Source organism: Protopterus annectens, chromosome 12.part0, assembly GCF_019279795.1.
Source record: "Protopterus annectens isolate FY-2018-M chromosome 12.part0, PAN1.0, whole genome shotgun sequence".
Lineage (NCBI taxonomy): Eukaryota > Metazoa > Chordata > Ceratodontiformes > Protopteridae > Protopterus > Protopterus annectens.
Genome location: NC_056746.1, coordinates 234,247,512 through 234,270,347, shown reverse-complemented (window position 1 = coordinate 234,270,347; position 22,836 = coordinate 234,247,512). Strand labels below are relative to the sequence as shown.

The 22,836-nt window shown below is 45.1% G+C and overlaps 1 protein-coding gene across 1 annotated transcript in view; it reads left to right on the top strand.

Annotated features, from left to right (window-relative positions):
* Positions 1 to 22,836, top strand: part of UBFD1 (ubiquitin family domain containing 1) — an 896,669-nt gene that overhangs the window by 697,143 nt on the left and 176,690 nt on the right. The window contains exon 6 of the mRNA XM_044089298.1: positions 9,043 to 9,125. Coding sequence (XP_043945233.1) covers positions 9,043 to 9,125 — 83 coding nt within the window. The remainder of the gene's footprint in view (positions 1 to 9,042; positions 9,126 to 22,836) is intronic.

Genomic DNA, 22,836 nt, shown 5'->3' with positions numbered 1-22,836 from the left:
TAGTAGGGCAAATGGGGTTGTAGGGAAAGATGTTATGTAGAGCATTGTAGGAGGGGTGGATGTTTGGGGTGATGTAGATCTACAGGTGGGTGGGGTTTGGCTTAGGTGTATTGTGATTTTGAGAGGTGTTGGGTGGGGAGGAGTCAGGGGACGTATAAAAGTACAGATAGTGGGGGCACCTTCCGGGAGGAGCAGCAGTCGCCAAACAGATAACAATCCGTGAGAAGGTTAGCAAATGCAGAAATAGGGCAGCCTATCATTTTGATTTGAATGTTACCTTTCTGTATGTTTTTATTGTTTATGCACCAATGGGGAGCTGCAGTTCACTGAGAGGTAGGAAAATAATGTAGTTATGCCAGGGGTTTTAGAAAGGGACATGCAGTAAAATATGACTCGATAGAATACTAATTATAAAAAGAATGGAATATGGTATAAGAGAGTACACTACTGGGGATTCCTATGAAGTAAGAGCAGAAAAGCTAAGTCAAAAGATGGTGCCTTTCTACATCAGGTGTTTTGATTCAATATGTAAGTACAGTCATAATTACAAATGTTACTTACTGTTGTGCACACTACTGAGGGATGCCCAGGGGACAGACCGAAACAGAGTGTAGTCAGGCAGAGATTTTTAGTATTTAAAGATGGCGCCGCAGCTCTGGGGAGGAATAAGTAAACTCTCAAGAGGAAGAGGGAGGGAATAGACAGGATTGACAGGGCTGGGAAGCTTACAATAAGATTGTTAGGAGACAGAGAAAAGGGGGGGGGGGGGCTAAGAGCCAGGGCTTTGGAGAAAGCTGTGAGAAAACAGGTTTGACAGGGCTAGGAAACTTGCATTACAATTAAGTTAGGAGAACAAGAAAAAGGGGTGGAGGCTATAACATATTTTTCCACATGCTTTTTTTAGGCTTAATGTATTGTTTTGCAAATTTTAGCCGGGCCTGGGTGTTTTTCTGTGTAAGAAAAGGCTTTTGCCTTGCAACCCTACCCCGTAGCCCAGACATATGGAGAATACAGGAGATTGTTGTCACATGTAGTACATAACCAATACTTGCTAGAAATTCCTACAGCTCCTTCAGTGTTGCTGTAGGTCTCTTGGCAGCCTCCCTGACCAGTTTTCGTCATGTCTTTTCATCAGTTTTGGAGGGACGTTCAGTTCTTTGCAATGTCACTGTTCCATATTTTCTCCACTTTTTGATGACTGTCTTCACTGTGTTCCGTGGTATATCCAATGCTGTGGAAATTCTTTTGTACCCTTCTCCTGACTGATCAACAGTGAGATCCCTTTGATGCTTTGTAAGCTCTCTACGAACCGTGGCTTTTACTGTAGTAGGCAACTGAGTAAATGTCAAGAAAATCCTACTAGGACAGCTGAACTTTATTTGGGGTTAATCAGAGTGTCTTTAATTGATGGCAGGTGTGTACCAAAGACTGAATGTTGCAGTTAAATCAAAAGGTGTTTCAGCAAAAAGCTGCTTCAACAAAGTATTAGTTTAAGGGCGTGCACATTTATGCAACCAGTTTATTGTACTTTTTTTATATTTTTACCCTAACAGATTTATTTGTATTTCAATTGAATAGTACAGGTTATATGTCACATTAAAGGTGGGAAAAGTTTTGAAATGATTTATTGTGGTTTCATATTTTTATATCACAAAAACCTGGCATTTTAACAGGGGTGTATAAACTTTTTATATCCACTGTATGTGTGTTGGCGTTGGTTTATATAATATGTTGCCAAATGTTTATAACCTATTTGTTTTAACATTTTACAACTGAATAATTTTAATTGGTATATTACTTTTTTTTTAAAAATTAATTATTGGTAATTGATCATATGACTAAACGGATTATTTGTATATAAAAGTACTAGATTTAACAGTTTTAGACGGTTCTGATGAAGTCCAATTCACATAAGGATGAAAGCGCTCAACCCTCTGGTTGTATTGTTATTTTGGATTAAAAATGTGTTTTCGTTTATGCCTGTCTTGATGCCTTGAGTTATTTTTGTGAAGTTCGTAGTGGTGATTATTAACAACTACCTATTGGTATTTACTGTGGATTGTCTGGCAAGAAAACGACACACTGTGAGCTTTTTAAAATGAGAAAATGTGTCAGAAAATAAGGTAACAATGAGAGCTATGACTGACCTGCATGACTAAAAAAGATTGCAGTTCATATACTGGCTACAGCTTAGTACTACAAACATGGAAAATAAATCCCACTTGTCTAAGTAAATGTACCATAACAGCAAATGTTCAAATGACCACTGCTGCAGTAGTCTAAGCTATATGGGTTATATCCTGCAAGGATACAACAGCCAGACAGCTTCCACAGCTTCAGGGCACCTTTCTTCTGTCCAAACCACGAGTCATCTTGTACTCAGCTGACTAAAAAGTCAGGTATGGGTGCCTAGTCTTTCAGAGTGTTCATGCCAATATAGAGAGGGAGGCTGAGCCCTGAAAGGACAAAGTTAGGAAGAAAAGAAGGTAAAAGAGCATACCCTGGCAATAACAACACACCAAGAAACAAGGGGGGTGGAGGGAGTGGCTATTGCAGCATTGATCATTTGAACATCTGTTATGTGAAATTTACTTACACACATCTACTATGATGTCCTTCAAGAATGCAACTGCAGTCCTGACATATGGGTTGTCCTGCCTCAGGCAGCCCTTCGGTCGGCCGGATTCCAAAGTCTGGGTCCGGCGCCGGCTAATGTCGCCTCCTCCCCGACGTCAGAGCGGCTGGGGTATAAAAGCATCAGCCGACGCCATCTTCGTCAGTCTTTCTTGCCGCGCGGTGCCCGAAGAAGAAGCAGTTCACAAGTGCCGGTCGGCCAGCTCCTGTGTTTTCAGATACCGAAGTCATCAAAAAGCTAAGTACCCCGTTGGGGAACCTTTTCTTGCCTCAGCCGATGTCAGACCAAACTGAAAAAGTTAATAATTGTTTGTCTTGTGATAAACAAATACCTCATAAGGACTTCCATTCTTACTGCCTTCCCTGCCTCGGCCCAGACCACGACGTCTCTGTCTGTGCTGCCTGTGCTTGCTTCAATAAGCATACACTTAGGCGCCGGGCAGAATTTGCTGAAGACTTTTTTGGGGAAAATTACGCCTATATCATGCCATCGGAACGTCAGACAGCACATGTTTCCAAAAAACGGAAGGACCGGGACCGACCTCCGTGGCCCGCGACTTCCACCGACACCACACCTAAGCCTACCGCGAGTGCATCGGTCTCTTTGGAGGCGGTAATTCAACCACTCCAGGCCGACGACACCGCTTTACTGCACACTTCGGTCCCGGAGGCTACCCCGGTGCCGGTTATTGACTTTCCCCCTGAAACCGAAGCCCAAGATTTACCTGACACCATACCGGTGGACAAAGTTACTCCAGCACGTGGGGCAGCTAGGTCTCCTGTGTCTATGTCTATCAAGGCCTACACACGTGCTAAGGCTGCCAGCCTGGCTAAGTCTCACCCTCCTAAATCTTTTTCACAGGGTCCCACTTCGGATAAACAGATCATGACTTTAGCTGCAGATCTAATTTCTTTAATCAGGGGCTCTCAGGCTCATCCAGACAGAGGTTCTCAGCCGCCTTCAGACAAAAGGCCCAGGGTTGAGCAGACAGATACCCTTTCCTCAGATGAAGCTTCTGGTGAGTCGGGCCTTTCAGATTCCCAGGAAGAACCCTTCCCGGCCTACAAGGATTCTGATGCTGATGAATCCATTCCCTCTGCCTCTCCTCCTGAGGATATTTCTTTCGGGGAAATTCTCCACTCCATGAGAGAGCATTTTCAGTGGCAGGGCCAGGATTTCTCCTACTCCAGGAAAAGGCTTCGGACCTTCCTTAAGTTACCCCAGCACAGGCCTTTAGCTATTCCCCCAGTGTTAGATGTACTGGATGATGTGTACTCAGACTCCAGTACTTCTCCTGATTCTCTCCCTCCTGCTCCTGTCAAGCCAGACAGATATTACAGGGTTCCTGAAACTCATAAACATCTCTTTAAGGCCCACTCTGTTGATCTAGAAACTATTTCTCAGGGGCCCAAAGGAGTGGCCACTTCCTCGGCCAAGAATCCTTTGCCCACAGACAGGGAATCTAGGTCCCTGGAGAGGTGGGGTAAAAAAGTTTATACCTCTTCCACCCTTGCCATGAGGGCTCTAAACTGTCTCTTTCATATGTTTTAGTATCAGGATTTCCTGATGGATGATTTGCAGAAAGTTAGCCTCTCCTGAGCCTTTAGATAGAAAGGCTTTGCAGGATTTGGTTCATAACACTCAGCAGGTTAGCAATCATTTTCTTCAGTGTGGTTATGATGCATTGGAAGCTTCATGTAGGGCAGCTATGACAGGTTTCGTCATACGTAGACATGCCTGGTTGAAAGAACAGTCATTGCCAGATCATGTTAAAGCAAAGCTTCTAGATGCACCTCTGGAAAAAGACAAGCTATTTGGTGCTAATGCACAGGGTGTGTTGAAATCGATTGAGGAAAAGGCTAAATCAGTACAAACAGTCAAAGATTTCCTCCAGGTTCAGCCACCAAGGTTCAGCAGGAATTGGCCTTCGAAGAACTGGTCCTTTCCAGACACTGAGAAGTTTCAAAGGGGAAAAAGCAGGGGTGCTCGAGGTAGAGGGCAATACCGAGGCTCCTACAGGGGCCGCCAATGGCAACCAACTAACCAGAGAAGTGGCGCAGGGACTCCTACTACTCCACAGGGACAATCACAATGACTTAACTTTGACACCGCCAACCAAGGCTCAAAGAGAAGCACCTTTAGGCGGAAAGTTATCCTTATTTTCAGAAAATTGGCACATTTTTACAAAGGACGGATGGATTTTGAACATAATAGACAAAGGTTACAGGTTCCACTTCCATACCTTACCAACAAGACAAGGCATGTCAAACCTGCCACAGAATCAAAGGGCAGAAGCACTCATACAAGTTTCAAAGCTGCTACAAATCAAAGCTATAGAAAAGGTTCCTCCTCAGGAACAAGGACAGGGATTCTACTCAAGACTGTTCCTTGTTCCAAGAAAAGAAAAACAATGGAGACCTATACTGGACTTGTCCACTCTAAACACTTTTCTCATTGTGCCAAAATTCAAAATGCTGACATTACAGCAACTTCTTCCCATGCTGGGCAAGGGGTCTTGGCTGGTAACTCTGGACCTCAAGGAGGCATACCTGCATGTCCCAATCAGACACAGCTGCAGAAGATACCTCAGATTTCTTGCAGGGTCAGAGCATTATCAATTCTCAGCATTGCCTTTTGGCTTATCTACTGCGTCCAGAGTATTCACGAAATGCCTGGCATCAGTAATTGCACATTGCAGACTTCAGGGGATACAAATATACCCTTACCTGGACGACTGCCTTATACAAGCGGACAGCAAGCAAGACTTGATAAGAAACTTGGACTATGTCATACACTTACTACAGGCTTTGGGATACACAGTCAATATTCAAAAATCAAGACTACTGCCATCCCAACAAATAATCTTTCTAGGAGCCAAACTGGACACAAATTCACAAATGGCTTTCCTCACAGAAGAAAAACAAGATCAATTACCAGATTACTTCAAAAGCCTAGCAAAGCACACCCAGATGACTGCAAGGAAAATCCTGCAGGCCCTGGGTTTCATGGCATCTTGCATTCTTCTGATTCCACTGGCAAGACTACACATGAGAAAACTACAATGGTACCTAAAAAGTTTATGGTCTCAGCACAGCCACAATTTAGAAGCAGTTATTCCACTCATTCCATGTCTACAAAAGGAATTTTTGTGGTGGGCACAAGCAAGCCAGCTAAACAAAGGCATGTCCTTCAACAAACCTCAAGCAAGCCAAACCATTACAACAGACGCCTCAGATCATGGATGGGGGCGCACATGAAAGGGAAATGTATTCAAGGGCAATGGGCTCCTCGGGAATTGCATCTGCACATCAATCAAAAAGAGATGCTGGCAGTGATTCATGCAATCGAGGCCTTCGGAAAATTTCTTCAGCAAGGCCATCTGCTGATAAGGACAGACAACACCACTGTTATGTGGTACATAAACAAGCAGGGAGGCACCCATTCATACCCCCTCTGCAGACTAACAATGACTCTTTGGGAAAAGTCCCTGAAACTGAACATACAGTTGCAATCCCAGTTTGTTCCAGGCAAGGACAATGTTATGGCGGACAGTCTAAGCAGAAACATTATGGACCCACACAAATGGATGTTGCATCCAGACATTTTCTCACAAATAACTCATGCATGGGGGAGGCCGGACATAGATCTCTTTGCCTCACACCACAATCATCATCTGAAAAAGTTCTGCTCAAGGACACACCATCCTCAAGCCTGGAGAATAGATGCTCTCTCCTTCAGCTGGAATTCTCTAACAATCTATGCATTCCCACCTCTGCCATTAATGACCAAGGTGTTACTGAAGATCAAAGCAGAACAACCGAAAGGCATTTTGATAGCTCCAGACTGGCCAAGGCAGCACTGGTACCCATTACTAAGGAGCATAACTCGCACCAAGCAGTGGCCCCTGCCTCTATGGCCTCTGCTTATAACTCAGCACAATTACAGAACTGTTCATCCCAACCTGCAAACTTTGCAACTGACAGCTTGGAGAGTAGTTCAAGAGATCTTACTGGAAGCACGCAGACCTTCCACCAGAAAAACTTATTCAGCCAAATGGAAGAGATTCAACATCTGGAATGCCAACAAGGGTCAGGATGCATCAGTAATGAGCATCCCACAGATACTAGAATACTTGGCAGAAATGCTTCACAGTGGCCTTTCATATTCTTCCATAAAAATACACGCTTCAGCAATTTCAGCAAAATACAACTGTGATCCACCTGTGTTTTCACATCCTTTGCTAAGACAGTTTCTAAGAGGGATAAAAAATATTAAACCTCCAAGAAAACCACCAGTGCCTGCATGGGACCTCAACTTCGTCTTGGAAAAACTAACTCTTCCTCCTTTTGAGCCAGCAGCATCTTCAGAATTGCAATTTCTCTCCTGGAAAACAGTTTTCCTGTTGGCAATTACTTCAGCAAGAAGAGTTTCGGAGATACAGGCCCTCATGGCAGTACCTCCATTTCTCATTTTCCATCAGGACAGAGTCTCTTTAAGAACCAATCCTTCATTCATGCCAAAAGTGATATCCAGGGTTTCTCTAAATCAAGCAATTCACCTGCCTACTTTCTTTCCCAATCCTCAAAATAAAGGAGAAAAGCTTCTGCACACTTTGGACATACACAGGCAATTGCGCTACTACTTGGACAGAACAAAGGCCAACAGAAAGTCTGACCAGTTATTTGTAGCTTGCTGCTGGAGTACAAGGAAAGGCAATTTCCAAACAAACAATTTCTAAATGGATTGGAAACTGCATCAGATTCTGCTACTCTTTCCATGGAAAAGGTGTGCCAGCCAATATCAGGCCACACTCCACCAGAGCGACAGCCACCTCCACAGCTTTTCTAAGAGGGGTGGCTACAAAGGACATTCTAGAAGCTGCTACATGGAGCTCCGTGCATACATTTTCCAAACATTACAACCTGCCTTTATATTCCAGATCCCGAGCAGGCTTTGCTTCTGCAGTCCTGCAGGGCATTTTAGCTACACCATCCTTATCTTAGATCCTACCACCCCCAGCTTGGCTATGGTATTCAACCCATATGTCAGGACTGCAGTTGCATTCTTGAAGGACATAGTACAGTTTTGTACCTACCATAAATGTAGATGTCCGATAGATATGCAACTGCAGTCAGGTTTTCCCTCCCTCCTACCCCTCTGTAATTCTCATTTTTAGGGTCCACTCCCCCCCCCCCCTTTTTTCATATTAGCTGGGGATATCTGTTATGGTGTATCTGTTTATTACTGTTTTGCATGTCTGGAATTTTTATCCATTCACTAAATTTAGCCTTCTTTGGAGGGCACCTGGCATCTGGGGCAAGAAACACTGAAGAAGATGGCGTCGGCTGATGCTTTTATACCCCAGCCGCTCTGACGTCGGGGAGGAGGCGACATCAGCCGGCACCGGACCCAGACTTTGGAATCCGGCCGACCGAAGAGCTGCCTGAGGCAGGACAACCCATATGTTAGGACTGCAGTTGCATATCTATCGGACATCTGCATTTATGGTAGGTACAAAACTGTACTTTTTTCATAATGATCCCTGCTGCAGTAGCCTAAGCCATAAGGACAGATTACCATAGCTTACAAATTTTGGGACGTGGAAGGAGAAGAGTCCAGGAGCCCCTGCAGAATCATCCCAGCAAAGCCTGATTTAGACCTGTAGAAGTAATCAAGCTTATACTGTGCTTTGTAGATGTATGTACAGAGGACCATGTTGCTGCTTCAAGAATACTTCTAGAATCCAAGCCTTTCCAAAAAGCCAAGGCCCTGGTCGAGTAGCCCTTGACCATGCCTACCTATTGGTACTTATTGTGGATTGTCTGGCAAGTAAACGACACACTGTGAGCTTTTTAATATTTCTTTGGTTTTGTGTGCTGCACGGATTCACCACTATTTTCTCATTTTGCTTCATAAAAAATCACTGTTTCAGACTGATTTATTTTTTATTGTTAAAATCTTTGAAGTGTACTCTTCTATCCGTAACATTTGTAAATAAAAGTACATTTTATGGAAGTTCTGGTTAAAGTCGTTAATGACAGTTCTGCATTTTAAGATGTGACATGTTTAGAAGGGTGAGATCTCTACAGACTATTCGTTAATGCACAGTCACAGATATTGAACAGTTGTAAAAGGTTTCAGAAAAAAGTGATCTTGCAAAATATATGTGATAAACAACTTATTCTGATGGAGATTGTGATGGCTGCATAAATGTTAACTATATAATTGCTAAAAATGTGGTAGAGTACACAGCATGGTTAGGTAACAGTACTTCTGCATTGACAGTAGTGTATGCTTATGCTTATTACTGGTAGATGGTTTTGTAGCACACCTAATATTTGCTTTCATAGTCTGTATTAATAGCTGTAATAGTCTCACATTTAGCTCTTTTTTTGCTCCCTACACAGAGAGAACAGAAAAAGTACCAATGGGCTCTATTAAAAATGTGATTAGTGAACCTATAGAAGGGCATGAAGACTATTATATGGTGGTGAGTAGTCATTTATTTTATGTTTTAATGCTTTGTCTGGACTGTACAAAGTAACAATAAAGGTTACTCCTCTTCCAGTAGCTTCATTGATATATATCCATCCACAATCCCCCCTTTTTTTTCTGATTTTTGGTCATGGGGGTCAAGGTATAACATCAGCCGTGATCATCCTCTAGAGTCAGTGTTAACATTGCTGGGTAGCTAGCCATGCCACAGTTGATGTTCCTCGTGTTTCACTGTTGCAGTCATCACACTTGGGTTATCGGCCGGCAGGTAGCCCTCAGTCGGCCCAAATACCAGAGTCTTGGGATTTCTGCGTCGGATGCTGTCACCTCTTCCATGATGTCAGGTCGTCAGGGGTATAAAACATGCAGCCGACACCATTGCATCAGCTTTTCTTGCCGCATGGGAGCCCGAAGCAGAAGCAGTTTGCAAGTGCCGGTTGGCCGCTACCTGAAAGTTTCATTTTTCGAGTTTCAAACCTGAAGTCTTTTAAAGCATACCCCATTGGGTATCCTTTATTCTTGCTCTAACCGATGTCAGAAAAAGTTAACAATTGTCTTGCCTGTGGAAAGCAAATACTTCACAGAAATTTTCATTCTTACTGCATCACTTCTTTAGGCCCAGACCACAACGTTCCTCGCTGTCGTTTTTGTGCCTTGTTTACTCCCTGAACTATTCGTCGTCAGGCTGTCTTTGTCACTAAATTCTTTCGCTCTCTTTCTCCGTATTCCAAAATGGCTTCGATAAGCCATCTGACTACCGATCTTCTGAAAAAAATGTAAGGATAAAGACAGACCGCATAGGTCCAAAACTGCCAATGGCGCTTCCGTTAAGCTAGTCGCCAGTCCTTCGGTACTCAGTGAGGCGCCTTCGCAGCCCCTGATACTTGCTTCTACAGATTCGCAGGCCTCTACTAAGACCCATTTGGAGTCCGGTATGCCGCGAGATGCTTCTTCGACTATGGAACCTGCGGATGTCTCTACCTTGGATGGGTCCGGAGCCGCTGTGCAGGCACCGGCTTCTGAGGATGTATTCAGACCTGATGTTCGTATTAAATAGACTACTTCATTTCTGACTAAAACTACCAAGTTTCTCAGGCCCAGAGTTCGTACTATGTCTAGGAAACAGACAACCAAAGCGCATTCTCAAGCTCCCATGCCACAGAAACAAATGCTTAGAATGGCTGAAGACCTTATTACTTTAATTAGGGGAAGCCAGCCTTCCCCCTGTAAAAGGCAAAGAATTGATTTTCCTTCTGATTCTATAGACCCATGAGTCCAATGACTCTGATCCCTCTGATTACCAGGACATACCCTTATCTGCCTATGAGGATTCCATTCCCGCTGCCTCCCCTCCAGAGGACTTTTATTTCAGTGAAACCTTGCATACCTTAAGAGACCATTTCCGCTGGGAATGCCATGACTACCCACAGTCCAAAAAGAGACTCTGAGAATTTTTAGACTTGCCTCAGCACAGGCCTCTAGCTATACCCCCTGTCCTGGATATTGTAGATGATGTCTTCATGGAATCCAGTCTTACCCCTGATACTTTACCACCTCCTCCTAGAAAGCCTGACGGGTACCGCAGAGTATCTGACTCTCACAAATTTCTCTTTACAAATCCCACTGCGGATCCAGACACCATTTCCCAAGGACGTAAAGGTTTTAAGGCTACTACAACCAAAAACCCTACCCCTTCAGACAGGGATTCTAGGGCTTTAGACAGATTGGGTAAGAAGGTATACACCTCTGCAACTCTTACCAACAGGGCTTTAAATTGCCAGTTTCACATGTTGAAGTACCAGCAGCATATTATGGAACTAATTAAACACAAAATGTTGTTGATTCCTGATTGTACAGAAAGTACAGATTTACAAGAGTTAATGCATTCTGCAAACCAAGTTAGTAAACATACTTTGCAGTGTGGTTTTGATGTCTTAGAAGCATCTTGCAGGGCTGCTGTCACTGGGTCTGTACTGAGAAGGCATGCTTGGCTGAAGGAACAAATCTTGCCAGACCATGTCAAAGCAAAATTACTAGATGCTCCATTAAACCCAGAATGTTTGTTTGGCATGAAAGCAGAAGTAGTTCTTAAAAAGATGGAGGAAAAAGCTAAATGTATGCAAACTGTTAAAGAATTCTTACAGGTACAGCCACATAGATTCAGTAGGCATTGGCCTTCTAAAAACTGGTCCTTTCCAGTCTTTCTCAGTCTAAACCCAGGGGCAACAGACAAAAAAAACTACAGTCTCAGGGTATGCAGAGGTCTAAACAATGGAGTGATCCCACCTCAAAAACAGGGAGTGGTGAGCCACCCCCTTATGGAAAAAGTTCACAGTGACTTGTCTATCATCCTTCCCAGCCATGCCCAAGTACTTGCACCCCTAGGAGGAAAACTCGCCCTGCATGCAAAAAATGGGATGTCCATTACCCAGGACCAATGGGTCCTAAGCATTGTATCCCAGGGATATAGATTCTGCTTCCATTCACTGCCAACCCCAAGTGGGTTGCCAGACCGTCTTCCAAACTGGTGGGCAGAGGCTCAAAAGCAAGTACTTTCTCTTCTCAGTGTCAGGGCTATTCATCCTGTTCCAGCAGAGCAAAGGGGAAAGGGTTTCTACTCCAGATTGTTCCTGGTGCCCAGAAAAGAGAAGTCTTGGTGCCCTATCCTGGATCTGCCCATTCTCAACACCTTCCTGGTGGTACCAAAATTCAAGATGCTTACACTTCAGCAGCTGCTTCCTATGCTAGCCAAGGACTCCTGACTGGTCACCCTAGACTTAAAAGAAGCTTGTCTGCACATCCCCATAAGGGGAATCTTGCAGGAAATATCTACGTTTCAGGGCAGGCCCTATGCGCTATCAGTTCTCTGCACTTCCCTTTGGCTTATCTACTGCGCCCAGGGTATTCACAAAGTGCCTGGCTCCAGCCAATGCATACTGCAGGCAGAGTAATATTCATATTTACGCATACTTGGATGATTGCCTGATTCAGGTGGACAGTCAGGAATTGCTACTTCAGCACCTGATGTTTGTAAAGAGACTTCTAACATCTCTGGGGTTATACCATCAACGAAAAAAAAATCACATCTGGTACCCAGCCAAAAGATTGTATTCCTGGGAGCAAGCTTGAACACAACTTCCCAGATGGCATTCGTCACTCTAGAAAAGCCGGTTTATTTGACAAATTACTTCAAACCATTGGCCACCAAAACCCAGCTATCTGCAAGAAAAATACTGCAAGCCCTAGGGATCATGGCCTCATGGATCCTACTAATTCCATACGCAAGACTGCATGTGAGGAAACTTCAGTGGTACTTAAGTCTCTGGTGTCAACATTCTCAGGACCTGGAAACAGTGATTCCTATCATTCATTGTCTAAGGACAGAGTTCCTTTGGTGGGCAGAGGCTTGCAACCGCAACAAGGGACTCCCTTTCACTCAACCCCTCGTTGCCCAAACCCTGACAACAGATGCATCAGACTATGCATGGGGGCTCACATGGCAGGCAAATGCATTCAAGGCAAATGGAGCCAGGACAAATTCACCCGCATATCAATCAAAAAGAAATGTTAGCTGTACAGAATGCACTGACAGCCTTCAAGTACCTTATCCTTCCAGGACAAATCTTGATAAAGACAGACAACACCACAGTTATGTGGTACATATACAAGCAGGGCGGAATTCATTCCTAGCCACTCTGCAGATTAGCCATGGTCCTCTGGGACACAGCCTTGAGCAATCAAGTGCACCTGCAAGCTCAATTCCTACCAGGCAAACAAAATTCACTGGCAGACGACTTAAACAGAAATATACTGGACCCACACGAGTGGAAACTGGAACCCAACTCATTCGAACTTCTAATCCACAGGTGGGGGATACCAGAGGTGGACCTCTTTTCTTCCCCCAAAACAATCAGTTGAGCACATTTTGCACCAGAAATCCCCACAGCCAAGCATGGGAAGTGGTTGCCCTATCCTTTACATGGGAAAACCTATCAATCTATGCCTTCCCCCTCTGCCCCTTCTCTCAAAAGTATTACTCAAGATCAAACAGGACAGGCCAAGGACAATCCTTATTGCACCCGACTGGCCACGCCAACACTGGTACCCACTCCTACACAGTCTGACAGCAGTGCCACCCTGGCACCTACATCAGACCCCCTCTCTACTGTCCCAGCAGGAGGGACAGATTTTGCATCCTCAGCTGCAAACCCTGAACCTTGCAGCCTGGCTTATCCCCTGAATACACTACCAGCAACCCTCAGCAAACAGGTGCTGGATGTCCTTCAAGGATGCATCTGCAGTCCTTACATATGGGTTGTCCTGCCTCAGGCAGCCCTTCGGTCGGCCGGATTCCAAAGTCTGGGTCCGACGTCGGCTGATGTCGCCCATTCCCCGACGTCAGAGCGCCTGGGGTATAAAAGCATCAGCCGACGCCATCTTCCTCAGTCTTTCTTGCCACGTGGTGCCCGAAGCAGAAGCAGTTCGCAATTGCCGGTCGGCCAGCTCCTGTAACTTCAGCTACCGAAGACTTCAAAAGCTAAGTAACCCCGTTGGGGACTCTTTCTTGCCTCAGCCGATGTTGGTTCAAACGCTTAAAGTTAATAATTGCTTAACTTGTGGGAAACAAATACCTCATAAGGATTTCCATTCTTACTGCCTCCCCTGCCTAGGCCCAGACCACGACGTCTCGGCCTGTACAGCCTGTGCCTCCTTCAACCGATGCACTCTTAGGCGTCGGGCGGAGTTTTGCAGAGGAATTTTTTGGGGCTAGTTACTGTTACAATATGCCGTCGGAGACTCCGACTTCTCATTTAACCAAAAAACGGAAGGACAAGGACCGACACACGCGGACCGTGGTTTCGGCTGAAACCACGCCTAGGCCTACCGCGAGTGTCTCGGTCTCGGCTGAAACCGAGTCCTTGGTACTTCCGACCGTCGATACCGCACAACCGACAACCTCGGCCCTGGAGGCCTCTTCTGAGTCAGTTATAGAATTTCCCTGAGAAACCGATGTTCCGGAAACATCCAACACCATTTCCCTAGACAAAACTACCCCAGCACATGGAGCAGCCAGGCCTTCTGCATCCATGTCCATAAAGACTTTCACTAGGGCTAAAGCTGCTAAACAGCCAAAATCTCTGCCTCCCAAGGCTATTCCTCAGGGATCCACAACAGGTTCACAGATTTTAAGTTTAGCTGAGGACCTCATTTCCTTGATTAGGGGCTCTCAGCCACATCCGGACAGGGGCTCTCAACCTCCTCCAGACAAAAGGCCCAGGGCTGAGCCCACTGATCCCCAGTCCTCTGATGAGGCCTCAGATGGCTCTGCTCTTTCAGACTACCAGGAGGAGGCCTTTACGGCCTACGAGGATTCTGATGCAGAGGAATCTATTCCCTCTGCCTCCCCTCCTGAAGAGCTGTCCTTTGGGGAGACCCTTCACTCCATGAGAGAGCATTTCAAATGGCAGGGCCAGGAATTCTCTGATTCCAGGAAGAGATTAAGGACCTTTTTGCATTTACCTCAGCATAGACCTTTGGCTATTCCTCCTGTTTTGAATGTAATTGATGATGTGTACTCTGAGTCTAGCATTACCCCTGACTCCCTTCCTCCGGCTCCTGTCAAATCCGATAGGTACTACAGGGTCCCGGACTCGCATCATTTCCTTTACAAGGCCCACTCTGCTGACCCTGAAACTATTTCCCAGGGCCCTAAAGGGGTTGCATCTGCCACTACTAAAAATCCACTCCCCTCTGAAAGGGAGTCCAGGGCTTTAGAGCGATGGGGTAAAAAAGTCTATGAAGGCATTAAATTGTCAATTCCGTATGATACAGTACCAAGAGTATTTGTTAGATGAATTGCATAAAAAACTGTCTTCACCTGAACCCCTAGATTGCAAGTCACTTCAGGATCTGGTACATAACTCCCAACAGGTTAGGAACCATTTCCTGCAGTGTGGTTATGATGCATTGGAAGCTTCATGTAGGTCAGCAATGACAGGTGCAGTCATACGTAGGCATGCTTGGCTGAAGGAACAAACTCTGCCAGATCATGTTAAAGCAAAGCTTCTGGATGCGCCACTGGAAAAGCAAAAGTTATTTGGCTCCACTGATCAGGAGGTCTTAAAGAAATTTGAGGAAAAGGCTAAATCTGTGCAAACAGTTAAAGATTTTCTCCAGGTCCAACCACCAAGATTCAGCAGAAATTGGCCCTCTAAGAATTGGTCCTTTCCAGACACAGAGAGATTTCAAAGAGGCAAGAACAGGCGTGCCAGAGGTAGAGGGCAAGCTAGAGGCTCCTACAGAGGACGTCAATGGCAGCCTCCTAACCAGAGAGGTAGTGCAGGACCTACAACTGCTGCACAAGGACAGACTCAATGGCTTTACCTTGACCCCGCCAACCAGGGCTCAATTGGAAGCACCTTTGGGCGGAAAGCTATCTTTATTCTCAAAAAATTGGCACAGTATTACAAGGGACAAATGGACACTGCAAATAATAGACAAAGGATACAGGTTCCATTTTCATACATTACCAAAAGAAAAGGCATGCCAAACCTGCCACCAAATCAAAGGGCAGAGGCTTTAAAACAAATTTCCAACCTATTGCAAATGAAAGCTATAGAAAAGGTTCCTCTCACAGAACAAGGCCAAGGATTTTATTCCAGACTATTCCTTGTCCCAAGATAAGAAAAACAATGGAGGCCTATTCTCGACTTGTCCGCACTGAATACTTATCTCATTGTGCCAAAATTCAAAATGCTGACCCTACAGCAACTCCTTCCCATGCTGGGCAAGGGGTCTTGGCTGGTAACTCTAGACCTCAAGGAGGCATACCTGCATGTCCCTATCAGACAATGTTGCAGAAGACACCTCAGATTTCTTGCAGGTTCAGAGCATTATCAATTCTCAGCATTGCCCTTTGGCTTATCTACTGCGCCCAGAGTATTTACGAAATGCCTGGTATCAGTAATTGCACAATGCAGACTTCAGGGGATTCAAATATACCCATATCTGGACGACTGCCTTATACAAGCGGACAGCCAACAAACTTTGGTAAAACACTTGAATTATGCCATCCGCCTACTTCAGGCTTTGGGATATACAGTCAACATTCACAAATCAAAACTTGTTCCATCCCAAAGGATAATTTTTCTGGGTGCGAAACTAGATACAACCACCCAAATGGCCTTTCTCATGGAAGAAAAACAAAGACAACTACCGGATTATTTCGAAAATCTGACAAAACAAACTCAGCTGACTGCAAGGAAAATCCTGCAGGCCCTGGGTTACATGGCATCTTGCATTCTTCTGATTCCACAAGCAAGGCTGCATATGAGGAAACTACAATGGTACCTAAGGAGTTTATGGTCTCAGCACAGTCACAGCCTAGAAGCTTTGATACCACTCATTCCATGCCTTCAAAAGGAATTTCTGTGGTGGGCTCAAGCAAGCCAGTCAAACAGGGGCCTGCCCTTCAGCAAACCAATAATCAGCCAAACCATTACAACAGACGCTTCAGACCTTGGATGGGGAGCACACATGGAGGGCAGATGCATTCAAGGGCTATGGTCACAGAAAGAATTGAGCATGCACATAAACCAAAAGGAAATGCTGGCGGCGATGCATGCAATCGAGACCTTCAAACATTTTCTGCATCAAGGACACCTGCTAATAAGGACAGACAATACCACAGTTATGTGGTACATAAACAAGCAAGGAGGTACCCATTCCTACCCTCTTTGCAGGCTGGCAATGAATCTTTGGGAACTTTCCCTAAAAATCACTATAGAGTTGCAATCCCAGTTTGTGCCAGGAAAAGACAATATACTGGCGGACAGTCTAAGCAGAAATATCATGGATTCACACGAATGGATGCTGCACCCAGACATCTTCCTTCAGATAACACAATCATGGGGGAGGCCGGACATAGATCTTTTTGCCTCCCACCACGACCATCAGCTGAAGAAATTCTGCACAAGGACATACCACCCACAGGCATGGAAAGTGGACGCCCTCTCTTTCAGCTGGGATTAACAGTGTATGCATTCTCACCTCTTCCATTAATGACCAAGGTCTTACTGAAGATCAGGACAGAGCAGCCAAGGGTGATTCTGATAGCTCCGGACTGGCCCAGACAGCACTGGTACCCACTGTTAAGGAGCATGTCACGCACGAAACCGTGGCCTCTACCACTATGGCCACTTCTTCTGACACAGCACAATTACAAAACTCTGCACTCCAGCCTGAAAACCTTGCAGCTGACAGCCTGGAGAATACCTTGACTCCTCACCAGGATAAGCTATCTAAGACAGTGAAGGACATCATCATGGAAGCTCGTCGGCCTTCCACAAGAAAGGCATATTCAGCAAAATGGAAAAGATTTCGCACTTGGAACACCACAAAGGGCCTAGATGCGACAGTGATGAACATGGCACATATCCTGGAATACTTGGCAGAAATGCTCCACAATGGCGTTTCTTACTCTTCCATAAAAATTCATGCTTCAGCAATTTCAGCAGAATACAATACTGATCCACCCGTCTTCTCTCATCCACTCCTAAGGCAGTTTCTAAGGGGAATTAAAAACATCAGTCCTCCAAGGAAACCACCAGTGCCTACATGGGACCTTAACTTCATGTTAGAAAAATTAACTCTACCTCCCTTTGAACCAGCAGCATCTTCAGAACTACAGTTCCTGTCTTGGAAGACTGCCTTCCTTCAGGCCATAACCTCAGCAAGAAGAATATCTGAGTTGCAGGCCCTCATGGCAGTACAACCATTTCTTATTTTTCATCAGGACAGCGTCTCATTGAGAACCAATCCTTCATTCATGCCAAAGGTGGTATCCAGGGTCTCACTAAACCAAGCTATTCACCTGCCTACCTTCTTTCCTAATCCACAGAACAAAGGGGAGAAACTTCTGCATACCCTGGACATTCACAGACAGTTGCTCTACTACTTGGACAGAACTAAGACTTACAGAAAAACTGACCAGCTATTTGTAGCATATGCTGCTGGTGTACAAGGAAAAGCAATTTCCAAACAGACAATTTCCAAATGGATAGGGAATTGTATTTGATTCTGTTACTCTTTTCATGGCAAAACTGTGCCAGCTAACATTAGACCTCATTCCACCAGAGCCACAGCCACCTCCACAGCCTTCTTAAGAGGGGTGGCTACCAAGGACATTTTAGAAGCTGCTACATGGAGCTCCATGCATACAGTTTCCAAGCATTACAACTTACCCTTATATTCCAGATCCAGAGCAGGCTTTGCTACGGCAGTCCTGCAGGGCATTTTAGCTACACCATCCTTTTCTTAGATCCTACCACCCCCAGCTTGGCTATGGTATTCTACCCATATGTAAGGACTGCAGATGCATCCTTGAAGGACATAGTACAGTTTTGTACCTACCATAAATGTAGATGTCCGATAGGTATGCATCTGCAGTCAGGTTTACCCTCCCTCCTTCCCCTCTGTGGTATTTCCTGGGTACTTACCCCTCTTATAGCTAGCTGGGGTTATCTATTATGGTGTATTTGTTTTATATTACTGTGCATGTTTGGAATTTTTTGCATCTCTCCAAATTTAGCCTTCCTTAGAGGGCACTTGGCATCTGGGGCAAGAAAAACTGAGGAAGATGGCGTCGGCTGATGCTTTTATACCCCAGGCGCTCTGACGTCGGGGAGAGGGCAACATCAGCCGGACCCAGACTTTGGAATCCGGCCGACCGAAGGGCTGCCTGAGGCAGGACAACCCATATGTAAGGACTGCAGATGCATACCTATCGGACATCTACATTTATGGTAGGTACAAAACTGTACTTTGTCATCCTTAAGGCCAGGAGACCTAGTACTAGGAAATCCTATTAAGAAATGTGGAAAAGATACTGTTCTTGGAGCCAGTCTCAAGGAAAGGACACAGCGGTGCCCACCTTACCTCAAATCCTAGATTACGTAGCAGAGCTGCTCCACAAAGGCCTATCCTTCTCATCTATTAAGATTCATGCCTCTGCCATCTCAGCTCATTACAATACTGAGCCACCTCTCTTTTCTCAGCCTCTCATCAAACAGTTCTTGAGAGGAGCTATCAATTTAAGGCCCCCTAGAAGAGCTCCTACCCCACCCTGGGACCTTAACTTTGTACTGGAGAAGCTCACACTTCCCCCTTTTGAACCTGCTGCTTCAGCAGAGTTAAAATTCCTCTCTTGGAAAACAGCCTTACCTCTAGCCGTCACTTCAGCAAGAAGAGTGTCTGAGTTACAGGCACTAATGGCTGTGGAACCCTTCATTATTTTCCATACTGACAGGGTTTCCCTCAGGACTAACCTGTCATTTATGCCCAAGGTGGTATCCAGTGTGGCTTTAAACCAATCCATCCATTTGCTAACCTTTTTCCCTAATCCTCGGAATAAAGGGTAAAGGATCTTGCACTCATTGGACGTGCACAGACAGCTCAGGTTCTACCTTGACAGGACTAAACCTTTCAGAAAATCTGACCAGCTTCTAGTCAGCTTTGCTACAGGGGCAGAGGGCAAGGCCATTTCAAAGCAAACCATTTCCAAATGGATAGCACACTGCATCCATTTCTACTACAAGCACCATGGGAAACCTACCCCACACTGGATCAGAACTCATTCCACTAGGGCTACCTCAACCTCTACAGCATTTTTCAGGGGAGTCCCTACCAGGGACATCCTGGAAGCTGCAACCTGGAGATGTCCTTCATGTTTCACTGTTGCAGTCATTACATTTGGGTAATCTGCTTCCAGTTTGCCTTCAGTCGGCCTGATTACCAAAGTCTTGGGTCCTGCGTCGGTTGCTGTCCCTTCTTCCATGACGTCAGGTCGTCAGAGGTATAAAACATGCAGCCGACGCCATTACATCTGTCTTTCTTACCGTGCGGTGCCTGAAGCAGAAGCAGTTCGCAAGTGCCAATCGGCCGACTCCTGAAATTTTCGTTTTCGAGTTTCAGAACCGAAGTCTTCAACTAAAAGCTAAGTACCCCGTTGTGGAAACTTCTTGCTCCGTACCAATGTCATTAAAAGTTAATAATTGCATTACTTGTGGAAAGCAAATGCCTCATAAAGATTTTCATTCGTACTGTATTCCTTGCCTAGGGCCTGACCACGATGTACCTTGCTGTCTGTTTTGTGCTTTATTTAATCAGCGCACTATCCGTCATCGGTATATTTTTGCCTCTAAATATTTCGGTTCTCGGTTTAATTATCCAGAAATGTCGTCTGTTAGCCATCCGACTACTGGGATTCGGAAAAAATGCAAGGATATACAAAGATGGGCCGCCGAGGTCAAAAATTGCCGACGACGCTTCTAAGCCAGTCGCCAGTTCGCCGGTGCTCAGGCGCTTTCGCAGCCCCTGATACCCGCCACTTCTGATTCGCAGGCCTCTACTGAGACCTATTCGGAGTCCGGTGTGCCACGAGATGCTTCAACTATGGAACCCACGGATGTCTCTACCTTGGATGGGTCTGGAGCCGCTGTGCAGGCACCGGCTTTTGTGGGTGTATTCAGGCCTACGGACTTGCATATTAAATCGACGCCTCCTTCATTACTAAGGCTTAACTCTCGATCCATGTCTAAAAAACTGATGCCCAGGCCACATGTTCAGGCCTCTATGCCTAAAAAGCAAATGATAAAAATGTCTGAAGATGTAATAACTTTAATCAGGGGTAGCCAACCCCCCACCCCCTTCTAAGAGGCCTAGGGCTGAGCATGACTATGAATCTTCTAATCAGGATTCTGTTTTTTTCTGACTCTTCTGATGACCTGGATTTGTCCTTACCTACTTATGAGGATTCTGATGCAGAGGACTCCATTCCTTCTGCTTCCCCTCCTGAGGATTTTTCTTTTGGGGAAACCTTACAATACTCTAAGGGAGCATTTTCACTGGGAAAGCCAGGAATTTTCTGATTCAAAAAAGAGGCTTAGAGATTTTTTCTCCAACCTCAGCATAGGCCTTTGGCTATTCCTCCTGTACTAGACATTGTTGGTGATGCTTTCTCCGAATCCAGTTTGGCCCCTGATTCCCTGCCTCCTGCTCCCAGTAAACCTGACAGATACTACAGGGTCCCTGAGTCCCACAAGTTCCTTTTCAAAAATCCTGTTGCAGATCCAGAGACTATTTCACAGGGGCTCAAGGGCATTAAGGCTTCTACTGCTAAAAATCCCACTCCATTCTGATAGAGACTCCAGGGCGCTGGATAGATGTGGTAAAAAGGTTTACACTTCAGCAACCTTGGCCATTAGAGCTTTAAACTGCCAGTTTCATATGTTAAAATATCAGCAACATGTTATTGGACTGCTTAAACAGAAAATGATATTGATTCCTGACTGTGTGGAAAATAAAGACTTACAGGATTTAATGCATCCTGCTGAACAAGTTGGAAAACATACTTTGCAATGTGGTTTTGATTCTTTAGAGGCCTCTTGCAGGGCTGCTGTTACTGGGTCTGTGCTTAGAAGGCACGCTTGGCTTAAGGAGCAGTCTTTGCCTGATCATGTTAAAGCTAAATTGTTGGATGCTCCTTTAAATCAGGACCGCCTGTTTGGCAACAAGGCTGAAGAAGTTCTTAAAAAGATGGAAGATGAAGCTAAATCTATGCAAACTGTTAAAGATTTTTTACAAGTTCAGCCTCCTAGATTTAGTCGGCACTGGCCCTCTAAGAATTGGCCCTTTCCAGCCCCTTCTAGGTCTTTTCAAGCCAAACACAGACACAGCAAAAACCCCAGGTTTCAGTTCCGGGGACTCGCAGAACTAAGCAGTGGGGGGCCTCCACTTCCAAGACTGAGAATAACAAGACTCCCCCTATGGTAAACTGTCTCAATGACTTCCTTTTAAAATTTCCAAGCATTTATCTTCTGACTACCCCTTTGCATGAAGAGCAATTTTTCCCCCCAAACAACTCGGAACTCATTACCCAGGACAAATGGGTTTTAAATATAATGTCCCAGGGATACCGATTTCACTTCCACACTTTCCCAATGCCAAATGGGTGGCCGGACCTACCCCCAAATCAGTGGGCAGAGGCTCAAAAACAAGTACTTTCTCTCTTAAGCATGGGGGCTATTCAACTGGTACCAGAAGAGGAAAAGGGACAAGGTTTCTACTCTAGACTTTTCCTGGTACCAAGAAAAGACAAATCATGCCGTCCTATCCTGGACCTGTCTACTCTAAACACCTTTCTGGAGATTCCAAAATTCAAGATGCTGATTCTTCACCAATTACTTCCTATGCTAGGCAAAGATGCCTGGTTGGCAACACTAGATTTAAAAGAAGCATACTTGCACATCTCAATCAGAGAATCTTGCAGAAGATACCTACGCATCAAAGCAGACTACAAGCACTATCAGTTCTCTGCACTGCCCTTTGGCTTATCTACTGTGCCCAGGGTATTCACAAAGTGCCTAGCTCCAGTTATTGCATTTTGCAGGCAAAGAAGTATTCAAATAAACCCATACCTGGACGATTGTCTAATTCAGGCAGAAAGCCAGGACAAACTCTTAAATCATCTGGCCTTTTTTAAAAAGGGTTCTAACTTGTTTGGGGTACACCATAAACAAAAAGAAATCACAACTGGTACCCTGTCAACAAATTACATTCCTGGGAGCAAGCTTGAATACAACTTCCCAGATGGCTTACCTCATGCCAGAAAAGAAAATTCATTTGACAACCTACTTCAAACAAGTGGC